Source organism: Archocentrus centrarchus, chromosome 14 (assembly GCF_007364275.1).
Source record: "Archocentrus centrarchus isolate MPI-CPG fArcCen1 chromosome 14, fArcCen1, whole genome shotgun sequence".
Classification (NCBI taxonomy): Eukaryota; Metazoa; Chordata; class Actinopteri; order Cichliformes; family Cichlidae; genus Archocentrus; species Archocentrus centrarchus.
Genome location: NC_044359.1, coordinates 31,289,175 through 31,301,380, shown reverse-complemented (window position 1 = coordinate 31,301,380; position 12,206 = coordinate 31,289,175). Strand labels below are relative to the sequence as shown.

Sequence of the window (12,206 nt, the reverse complement as noted above, 5' to 3'; positions counted from 1 at the left end):
TTGAATATGGGAGGGAGGTGATTGGTGTATGTGAGTGTGTGTGTGAGTGTTAGTCTGAGGGGGGATCTTGGAGCAAACACTCCTAATTGTAAGTTGTGTGAAATGAGGGAGACAGACACCTGGTGGCTAAATCAGAAAACGATTCCAATTTTTCCGGTTCATCAATTAACAAATATTGCAGCTCAGAGGAAAGGCCCTCTGGGACTGAAGAATTATTGATGTTATTATTCACATCAGTGTGCCTTTTAACATAAGTTAGCCAGCATGATAAAGTGGAGGTGTTTATTTGGAGGAGCTTAGACAACATTAAAAAAATCTTTAAAAGTGAGCTTGGAGTATTTTCTTCATTAGTTTTCTAAATGTAAAGTTTGCAGCACCGTTTCCAAACTGCACGCTTGCATATCTTCTATCATTGCCTTCCTAAAATTATGGAAGCTTGTTTCTGCCACTGAAAAAAGAGATACATTTGTTGCCATCCATGAGTCAAAACACACAATTAGCAGATCAAATGTTAAAAGTTTGCTCTTGTTTTTGCTTTTTTTTTTTTGTCACAGCAGTAAGTTAGTATAAGTTTACCAGTGTGCCACACCTCTTCACCTCTTCTTTCACACACTCTGTAAATATGTTTGGGAGATCAGCTGCTGTACTTTTGAAAGTGAAATCTTTTCCCATTCTTTACAGTTATAGGTTTTTAGCTTATCAACAGGTTGGGGGCCTCTGTAGTTATATTTTTCATTTTACAATGCACCTCATGTTCTCAGTGGGTGACAGGTCTTAGCACCTGGGCTAATTTACTGTGGCTGTGTGCTGCTGTAATACTTGTAAAAATTTGGTTTGGTATTGTATTACTCAAATAAGCAAAAAATTAAGGGAAAAAGATGGCAGTATATGTTGCTCCATATCCTGTACATACAGTTTAGCATTAATGGGGCCTTCACATACAGTCACTTTATTACGTTCACCTTTTCAATATCTAATCAGCCAATCACAGGGCAGTAGCTCGGGGCATTTAGGCATGCAGATATGGTGAAGATGATCAGCTGAAGTTCAAACCGAGCATCAGTGTTACGCAGTCTCCCCTTGTGTTTGCTTCCTTTCTCCAACAACATGGAAGCATGGAACCCGTCTGCCTTGTATCAGTGGTTACCGGGGGTGTAATAATGTGGGGAATCCTGGCACATTTTGGGCCCCTTAATACCAGCTGAGCATTGTTAAAACTCCACAGCCTACCTGAGTATTGTTGACCATGTACACTGTGTACACGTCACAAAGCTCAGATCATCTCAAGATGGTTTCTTGAACATGACAATCAGTGACAAATGGCCTCCACAGTCACCAGATCGCAATCCCATAGAGCACGTTTGGGATGTGGAGGAATGGGAGATTCACGTCATGGATGAGCAGCTGGCAAACATGCAGCAACTGTGTGATGCTGTCGTGTCGACGTGGACCAGAATGAAAAATGTTTCCAGCACTTTGTTAAATCTGTGACAGGAAGAATTAAGACAGCTCTGAGGGCAAAAAGGGGGTCCAACCCAGTACTAGGAAAGTGTACCTAATAAAGTGTCCAGTGAGTGTATATGGAAGTTACTGATACACTTTCTCTAAAATAACTTTTGCTCAGAGTAAAGAACAACTTTCCGCTTTGTGTCCGCTTTGTGTTTGTGTTTTATCACACTTTGCATGCGGACATTTCTCTGGATTCTCTGAAGCTTTTAAATGAGATGATGTATCGCAGATGATAAACTCTCCAAATTTGTTGAAATTTGCCATTAAGAAACATGTTAAGTTGTTGACCGCCAGAGGCAGTTGCGTTGACCCCTCCATCTTTCTTTCTGAAAGTCTCAGCCTTGATTTATTTTTTATTTCTAACTCGGAGAGAAAAGCTGATGAAAATCAACTCTATAATATATACTGTAACACATATAATAATAGAGAATAAAAATATAAATCCCAAAGTGATACATGTAGTAATTTATTTACCTGAATATTAATATAGAAACACATATATATTTAATTGTTGTTTACATTTCAATGCTGTGATATACACTGCACTTACATGCTTACTTAAATGTTTCACATTTGGTCAGAAAAATTCATTAAAAACTTTGTTTCACATGATCCTGTTTCCAGCTTTGACTAAAAACACTGAAATCTCACGGACTCGTCTTCATCTCTGCCGTCAGCAGGCAAAAATCACCTGCACTCCGGCTGAAACAACAAGCTCAGAATAACGTGCAGGTAGCTCCTACATAATAATAATAAAGATTCATCCTTCATTATGAAAATAAACTTCCTCTTACGGCCCTTCATACAAAGATGTTTTGGTTTTAAATGTAGAGCAAAATAACCCAACATCACATTATAAATCAAGCAGTAGCTCTACACACATTATTACTTCATTAAACAATCACTCATAAAAGAAAAGTATTTAAAATATTTTTTTTAAAAATCAGTTAATGTAAAATAATGGAACGTAGTGATTCTTTCATTGATGAGAATAAATAATTACCTTCATTAAAAGAAACTGCTTGCAGCGAACATCATAAAATTCACTGAAATGTAAAATGGATCACGGCAACCCTGAAACAGCAAAATATTGCTGAATTGTTTGTGAATAAACAAATCAACGCTCCTCTGTCCTCGTCTGTGGTCCAGGCGAGAAAGGAAACAGCAGAACGTCTTCAAAGGACGTAATTCTGCAAAACAAAAATGAATTAGAAACTTGTCTTTACATTTTGCTCTGTATTAAAAATGCTTTTAAAACAACTGACAAGTATTTCAGAGGTCAGCTGGGATGTTTTTGCCAGCTGCTGCAGCTGTGAGGAGGAGTTTCAACATCCTATTTGAATCCTGTGTTGTGAGTCAGTACGGAGCAAACGTGCACAAGCAGGAAAACACCAAAGTATGAAAAAAAAAAGAGTAAATGCCATGCATTCAACATTTACCTATGCAAATATTAAAAAAACAACAGTGGAGAAAAAAAAAATCCAAGCTTTATAACAATTTATGGACTGTGGGAAGAAAGAAAGCCCCCAGTTAACCCACAGGATTCAAACCAGAAGCTTCTCCCTGTGAGGTAACGACCGGCCACCAAACAGCCCACAAACATGAATAAATTCAGTCCACATGGAAGCACTAAAACACAACTGAAGAGCATGCCAAACCAACAGGTGGTTATACAACCCCTAACCCTAAATCTTGTCTTCACCCTGGAAGGAGTTTTTCATAAGGCATTTAAATGTGGACGGAAAGGTGAAAGTTAAACTTTTAAAAACACTCGTGTATGTCTGGATGGGGCTCTAACACCGGCACTTGGATGGGTTTTTTTTTAAGCTCTTGAGACTACCGTGACCTGGACGACTGAGAACCTACACACACACACACACACACACACACACACACACACACACACACACACTTCTTCCCATTCCTCCGCAACTCACCTGAATCACAACAGCAGCCACCACAGCCAGCACAGCCAGGAGCGCCATCCGGCCCACCCAGCCCAGGTCTGCAGTGTTGAGGATGAAGAAGCGCGCCCAGCCCAGTTTCTTTAATGTGTGCGGTGGGTAGCGCATGTCGTTCACTCCCTCCATGTTCAGCTTTTTGATGAGACAACCGCGCCGGTGGCTCAGTCGTTCAAAGCTGAACTTGCCGTGGTAGCAGCCTATTCCACTGTTTCCTGCACATGAAATACAGACAGATGCTGGCCTCAGTTTGGGTCACTTTCAATCGATATAAGAATAAAGTCACTGACTGGATAAAAAAATGCTCCATTAGCGAAGAGAAAGAAGATGGGACTTCTGTAGTTCCCCCGTAAGACTCACCCACTCCTCCGAAAGGCAGCGCGCTGACAGAATAGTGTACGAGGCAGTCGTTGGCCAGGAATCCACCACTCGAAGTCTCGTCTCTTATTCTCTCTATCACCTTTATAGAGAAGACAAAAAAGTAAATAAAATCACATCGACCGTAAGCCTCGATTTAAATGCTGGTTTCCATGCGTTAACTGCTTTGCTGTGACAGCAGTAAGGTACCTTGTTATCATGTGAGAACACGTAGAGAGCCAGAGGTTTCTCTCCCTTATTGATAAACTTGATGGCTTCATCCAGCCCGCTGACTGGTAAGACTGGAAGCAGAGGTCCAAAAATCTCCTCCTGCATTACTTTAGCCTCCGGCTTCACGTCCCGTAGAACTGTTGGAGCTAAGCACATCGCAGAAACACTGCATGGCGTCGCCTTATTCCTGAACGTTTTTTTTTTTCTTTATTTCAGTTTATTTCAGCTGATATGTTTTCTTCTTCCAAACATGTGAATTATAAATAGATTTCACTAACATTTCTTATGTGTAGTTATTTACGAGCCCTCGCTAAGATGATATGACAGCGCAGTTTAAAAATGAACTTGTTTTATTGTCACAACAAGTCCTGGATTACTTGTTTACACTCAAACATAAAGGGAGTCAAAGGAGAGAAACCAGGGTCGGGATGCTATGAGCTAAATCCAGTAAGAAGCCTTCCTGCTTGAGTATTCTTGAGTATATGGAGTCGAGAGAGTGACTTTACATTAATGCCACAAAGGAAGAAGTTGCAGCGGTCAAGCCTTGAGAAAATAAATGCATCGATGACTTTTATTTTTTTTAATTATTTGCATTAATGAGAAAAGTTTGTGGGTGTTACCTATGTAGCAGTCTGACTCATCATTGTCCCCTCCTTCAGCGATGGTGCTGTCTTCCAACATGGCCATGACCCTCTTGAAATGGCGCTGGTTGATGATGCGACCGTAGTCGGGGCATGTCTTTGGGCTGTCCGTGTAGAACTCCTATAAAAGTTACATCAAAGACGGGTGAATTAATGGAGGAACACATGAAGCCTTCATCACTTTCTGATGGGGCAAGTTGCTGCTCTGATGACGAACCTCTGGGACAGAAACATGTCTCTGAGGTGTACACTGAAATAAATGGATCATATTTTTCCCAGGTTTGCAGTTCTCCAATGAGAGCTATGTTTTCAGGTCTTGGGTACCTTAATGCACTTCTTGACCTCTTGAATGACCCGGTCCTGGATGCTGGGCTCACAAAGGATGTAATCTGGGGCAATGCAGGTCTGACCACAGTTACTGTACTTTCCCCAAGTGATACGCCTACACAGCACAGGAAGAGTTAACAGGGTTAACATTTGACCAAATATTAGTGGGGTATATGTATATACTTGAACCCGTATGTATACTTTTGTGTGGATTGGAGAAAATCCAAAATAAATTCAAACTTCTGAACCAACTCCTGTCATTAAAGATCTATATCTATTACAATGGTGGAAAAAGTGCTGCCAGCACACAGGAAAGTGTTCTAAAACCCATACTTTAGACTTCTCTTACCGTCACAGAGAGCCCCACCCACCTGCTGTTTGTTTATGAGGTGTAGCAACCACAGGAAGGCGTGCTTAACGGCAGGGTGGCTTTGAAACAGGAGAAGCTTAAACTGAATGGCTCAGACAGATAATGAACTGAGGGGCTACACCAGTATCCACAAGACCTACACAAGGACTGCCTTAAGCTGTGAATCACCGCTAAGCTACTCGGCATATTTGGACCCCCTTAGTGGAAATATTAAGCTTCTGAGTGATTGTGTGTAAGAAATAAAAAGAAGTGAGATATTAAACAGGAAAACAAAGAATCCTGAGCATTACTCTCACCTGCAGGCTGTGCTTATGTCACAGTTCTTGTCGATGTAGCAGGGGCTCTTGCCGCCGAGCTCCAGGGTGACTGGTGTCAGGTGCTTGGCGGCAGCCTCCATGATCACTTTTCCCACCATGCTGTTGCCGGTGTAGAAGATGTGATCAAACTTCTGGCGTAGCAGCTCCTGGGTCTCTGGCACTCCTCCAGTTACTACGGGGTAAAGCTCCTGACACACACGGAAAGACACACATTCAGGCATCACAAAAGGTCCTGAAACAACATGTTAAATGTCGGCTGTGATTCAGCTGATTTAATATGCACAGCAGTTTTTGAAGGCTTCCTGTTATAAAATACAGCACGAGTCAGGAGCCTTTGTATGCACAACTGTCCCCCTTCATGTTTATATAGTAAACACGGTTTCCCTGATGTGTTGTGTTTTTGGGAGAAACGTTTCACAGTTTGCTTTAATGTGACACCGTTTAGCACAGCACGACGCTATAGCTGTGAGTGCACATGTAATTGTGTTGCTGTGAAGAACGAGCGACTAATAATAGCATCTTGTCTGGATGGATGCTACGCTGCTGTGATGTAACCCGTCCTTACTTTGTCGATGTAAATTGGCAGAAGGTCCTCCATGACTTTTGAGGTGTGAACGCAGACCTCGGAGGGCTTCACCACAGCTGCATTACCTGGACAGGTAAAGGAGGAAGGCAGCACATATGACAAGGCAGAAATATTAGAGACACTCAGTCACTTTCTTCTAATGCTGTTCGTCCAGTTTTTATGAAAATCTGAAAACACAAACTGTGGAAGGAAAGCTCTTCAGCAGAATGCAGATCAATGCTTAAAGTCCAAAATTTTCAGTTCACCCCGTGTGCATGCATTTGGCATCATTATCTAACATTTATGGCTCATTATCTCCTTCTCCACTGAGACAGCTCAGACAGTCCACTCCTCCGAGTCACACATCTGCTCTCAGATGTTCACCCTGGTCTCTGCTGGCAGCCTCACCCTTTGTATTAATTATCCCTGACACTTGAAGTGCACACTTGATTAGGTTGAACAGGTATTCTTACATATATCAGGGTTTTTGTATGATTGTATATAATCATGTATTACCTGCTTATTAAATATACTACATGAGTGCATTACGGCTCTCTGTTTTACTGTGATCAATTTACTTGGAAATAAATGGGAAGGGAAATTCAGTAAATCTCTATTTTAAACTGCAAATGCGACTGTAAATTATTAAAATTATTTTAAATTGTATTGTAATTATTGCAGGGTCTTTACCTTATAATATAAAGTGTGTTGAGGCGACTGTTGTGATTTGGCACCATGTAAATAAAATTGAATTGAATTGCAAAGGTGTAAATGTATGCATAATTCTTTATAACAGATTTGTGGCTCTGCCAGTTGCCTTTGGCCTAAACATAATCAAAAGAAAAGACTTCTGACCCACTGAGCTGATACGAGTTGATATGATATGGACAAAGTCCATGTTGTGAAAGTGCGGCAGGAATGCACTGGACTCCACATGGACCACATGTTACAAATACTGCAGTGTCATGCTATGACAAGAAAACTTTCCATCACAATGTGATGGAAAGCTGAGTCACACAGTGTGACCACTCAGGGTGAACTTTTTACACAGAACACAGTGTTTCATAAGCTCACTTATTGGAACTGGATCACTCCCTCAGACAGTTGAGACTATGAGAATGTGCACACACATCGTCCCAGAACAGAAAAAAAAAAAAAAACGCAGCATGTAATGGGTACATACCCACATAAGAGGACACACACTATGAATCTTTTGCTGATCTTAAAACTTCTGCTCCCATAATCGCAGTATAGAGTTCACTGAGTGGCCTTTGACCTAATTATCAGAAGCTGAAAGAGAATACTTGGCAATGGCTGGATTAAAAGGGGAACTTGAGTGGTTGTGATCACAAGACAATGGGAACCAGCTGGGCTGAGAAACAGAAGAACAGAAAAGAACTTAATACAGGCTGTGATCTCCAAAGCTGAGGCAGAAATGTTGTGGTCTTTGCTCTCTGTTGCTAACTTATCCAGAGAGATCTGCACAGGCTCCAGTTTGAAGCTTTTAGGCTGCACCTGCATATTGTATATTTTAAATTGAAAATCTGTTGTTCTCTAAGTTGACTCTGATGCTTAATTTTCTTGGTTATTTTGTCTTTATTTATTACATAACATGTCCAAAAATAATCAGTTTTATTATAAATAAACATTTTTTAATGCAATTTTGCACTTAAGTGGATGAAGGACATAGATTGACCAGCGGTGTCTACGTTTTTATGAACAAGAAGTGTGAATGCAGAAATATGACTGCTGACCTCATTACATCACACACTGCCCTTTCACCCACCCCACACACTCGCAACATGGTACAATACCAGCAGCAATTGCTCCAATGAGAGGCCGGATGGTTACAGCCCACGGGTAGTTCCAGGCCCCGATGATCAGCACCACCCCCAGCGGCTCCGGATGGATGTAGACGGTGTCAGACAGGGTCAGCAGGTTCTTCTTCACATGCTGAGGGGCTGCCCACTCCTTCAGATTCTTAATGAAGAGGCTGAGCTCACCCTCCAGACTCAGAATCTCATAGAACTGCGTCCCAGCCTCGGTCTGTGGGAGAGCATGAATGTGGGATCTCCTTAAAGCTCAGTTTCGTTTCTGTATGAAGAAACTATTTAGAGGCTAAAGTAGGATTTCAGACTTTCTTGACTCAATCTCATATTTTAATTTTGAGATTTTATGAACTGCCTTTGACTACCTTAATACTTACATTCATATTTCTTAATAGAGCAATCACATATTCCTAATGTATATAAAGTCATAATGATAGCAATCATATTTCCACCTCCCAGCTCTCTCCCCTTTATCAGACTGCCTGTTTGTGTGTCAGCAAAAATCTGCAAAAACTACCAAACCCACAGCCAAAATAAAAAATTATATTTGGATCCAGGTGGAATTCTTTAGAATAGTGAGATGGGGTTGGGTTTGTCGGAGGATGTGCACTCTGAGTGCCCATGTACTTATCTAAGAAATAAAATGGCAAACACTGGAAGCCCGTCTTCATACTGATTTTAATTTGTGTAAACACAGGCAGGAGTCTAGGTACTCACTTTATTGAGATCTTTCTTAATAGCAGCCGCGATCTCTTTCTGTCTCTCGGTGAATAAGCGCTGCAGGTTCTTCAGCTGGCTGATCCGGTACTCTACAGATTTGGACCTGCCTGTTTCAAAGGCTTTCCTGGCACGAGCCACTGCCTGCTGCTCCCGGGACATCCTTTCCTTCCAAGCTGCAGAAGGCAGAAATCAAGAAAAGGTGGATGATTGTAACTCTCTCCTTCTGCAGCTCTCCCCTCACTGGGCCAAGTCCCTCCCACCAGAAAAGCATGAGTGAGTGCTTCATATGCTTTAAAAATAAGCCTGACTTTTGGCCTCGTGCAAGATTCCAGCCCTCACCTGTCTCTCTCAGGTGGAGCCCTTTAATTAACCCATCATACCAGAAGGTCCTACTTCCTATATAAACCCTTTCACTATTCACCAACTTGTACAACTCACCTGTGATTGGCTAAAGTCTCCCATTACAGGCTAGACTTTCCAAATACCAAACACAAAGCCCAGATGAAGTACAGTAGTCTACTTTCCTCTGAGGGAACTTGAGTTATTCTGGGGGGTTTTTGTCAGGTGAAGCTAAAAACATGTCAGCTATATATCCATAACTATCCCAGTTTTATTTATCTCTCTACATTGAATTATGTAATGTAATTTTGGCTAAGAAAATACACTAGTTTTATACTTATGTTATAATGTTTAGTACAGATCTATGCTATCAAGGCATCCCAAAGTTTCTGTAATTGAAAGAGCTGACACTGATTTAATAAAGTTTGTTTTCTTCCATCCACATGTGGCCAATCGCAGTCTTAACTGGAAGGATTAGTTAACACTTAAAAAAAAAATTTGAATATTGCAGGTCGAGTCTACTAATCGTTGAAGCAAAATTATTATATATATATATATATATATATATTTTTTTTTTACAGTTGTTAGCTATAACACATAGAGTATACATATAGTATAACCAAGAGGGTTTTTGTTTTTTTATGCAAAACTAACATATTGAACATTTCACTGCAGAAATATTTGTTTCAGTAGTTCGAGTTTTGGGTCTGAATTGGTCTCGACCTTTAAATCCACGTGTCTCATATAGGTATGCAGTGAATTATACATAATGAACAACAGCCACAGATGAAGCGACAGCGCGCAAAGTCGGTGCGCAAAATTAGCTCAACCTGCTATAAAATAAGAATGACAGCATTGATACAACACACAGTCCTTCTGCATAACAGTACTTTTGGTGCTTACTACTTTGATACTAAGAGCGTTTTGCATAAAAGCCTTTTTCTAAACTTTTAAATAAAGTGCAGTGCAGAAATGTAGTGATCCAGATAACATAACTCTTTTTATGGAAGCCTGGCGCTGTCTGGGATTGTGATACGGCAGCAAAGGGAAACATTAGGCTGCAGCCGCTGGCTCCCAGTTAAAGGTACAGTAATGAGAAAGCGCAGTACAACATCCGGTATCCTGTTTCACGGCTGCTCGATGTTATTCTGTAAAAACTTTTTTAGGACACATTATCTTCTTAATGCGTCCGTCTGGCTGATTAAACTTGTTTTTATTGTTAGTCTGATTTTCTTCTTATTATTATTCACCCTCCGTCTTTACAAATCGTTTTCATAGTTCCGCAGGTCGCTCTGTGCGTCCAGCAGACACACACACACACACACACACACACACACACACACATGAGCTATAAAGGGAATACACTGGTTTTGTTCAGTCCTACCTTTATAACTTTCAGTTGCGGCTAAATTTCTAAGAGCCTTCACCGTCTCGATGGTAAGGGAACCGGCTGCAGAGGAGCTGGACAGCACACTGGCGGAGAAACAGCGCTCTCCTTCCCCGTTAGATCCCACCCCCAGCAGGGGGGGAGGGCCACACTGTCTCCGCTGGGGTTAGTTTTCAGCCTCACCGGTGTGTGCCATCTTCGCTTATCAATCCAGTGCTTTTTGGCCACTTAAAATATCTTTGTAGAACTGTGATGGTAAAATGGTAAATGGACTAGTTCTTATATAGCGCTTTTCTACTCAGATATGAGCACTCAAAGCGCTTACACAACACGTTCACATTTACCCCATGCACACGCATTCATACAAGCACTTCCATCATTAATTAATTAAGCTAAGTGCTTTAATCGTCTAACATTCACTCACATTCATACTCCGACGGAACGGTCGGAGAGCAACTTGGGGTTAAGTATCTTGCCCAAGGATACATTGGCACGCAGCCTGCAGTAGCCATGAAGTTATGTGTTGGATTATAAATGACCATCAAACAGCACTCTATGTATTTCCTTCACTTGAGCACAGAATGTACTGTATAAATCATACTGTACCTCACACAGTGTGTGAAACAAGCAAGGAGCACTGTGGGTGAGGGTTTCCTTGCTTTGAGTGACACCAGCTGCACACGCTTATGTAACCTTCCTAATAAAAGTAGCTGGGAGACATCCCTTCCTTAGAGCATAGACAACTCTGTACTGTGCAGACTTGGGCCTTGATCTCCCAGCTGGTAAAAAAGATACTCACGTCTCTTGTGTGTTTTGTTAATAGGTCTCTTCTAAACGGGTCAGAACCCAACATTATGTTTGTTGCAAGTCCTACTGCCCTCTTAGCCAAATCTCTCTTGAAAAAGACATTTTAATATGAAGTACACTTTTTAGCCAGATAAATAAAGGACATGTAAAAGTCATTTTGCCAAAAACTGATTGCAGCTTCTACCTTGTGACAAGAATGTTGTTTCTGGCTCAAAATGACTTGATATCATTCATGCGAGATATGTTTGACATAGGCCAACAAGTCATTTACAACAGCTGGGCAATTATTATTTGGCAAATACTGGAAATGACTTTTTCGCAGATGATCATTTTTTGGCACAACGCCGGCAACAGTGACACGGTCTTTCTGCGTTTTGCATGAAAAATGTGATTTTTGTAAAGTAACAGTTCCTTTAAATAATGAGTAACACAAAGTTTTAGAAATTCTGTAAATAAGATGTCACAGTGTCAGAAATACTACCTTTAATAACTGCATACACTCACTGACCACCTTACTGCCACCAGGTTGGACCCCCTTTCCCCTCCTCTTAATTCTTTCTGGCACAGATTCAACAAGGTGCTGGAAACATTCCTCAGAGATTTTGGTCCATGTTGACATGATAGCGTCACACAGTTGCTGCACACCCACGGCTGTTCCACCACATCCCAAATATGCTCTGCTGGTTTGAGATCTGGTGATTTTTGCCCATTTGAGTACATATGTTCAAGAAATGAGTTTGAGATGATTTGGTCTTTGTGATATGATGCATTATCCTGCTGGAAGCAGCCATCAGTATGGCTGAGGCCACAAAGGAATGGACATGGTCATCAACAATACTCAGGCAG

General features: G+C 41.2%; 1 protein-coding gene across 1 annotated transcript; it reads right to left on the bottom strand.

Moving 5' to 3' along the window:
- Nucleotides 1–1,959: 1,959 nt before the first annotated feature.
- aldh3a2b (aldehyde dehydrogenase 3 family, member A2b) lies at nt 1,960–10,771 on the bottom strand. Its single transcript, XM_030746661.1, has 11 exons — nt 10,551–10,771; nt 8,825–9,000; nt 8,093–8,324; nt 6,279–6,364; nt 5,693–5,901; nt 5,024–5,141; nt 4,679–4,820; nt 4,038–4,204; nt 3,831–3,930; nt 3,447–3,685; nt 1,960–2,699 (listed from the first exon to the last, which is right to left on the bottom strand). Exons 2-11 carry the CDS (start codon nt 8,984–8,986, stop codon nt 2,685–2,687), a joined length of 1,470 nt encoding a protein of 489 aa, XP_030602521.1. The 5' UTR covers nt 8,987–9,000; nt 10,551–10,771; the 3' UTR covers nt 1,960–2,684.
- Nucleotides 10,772–12,206: the final 1,435 nt, after the last annotated feature.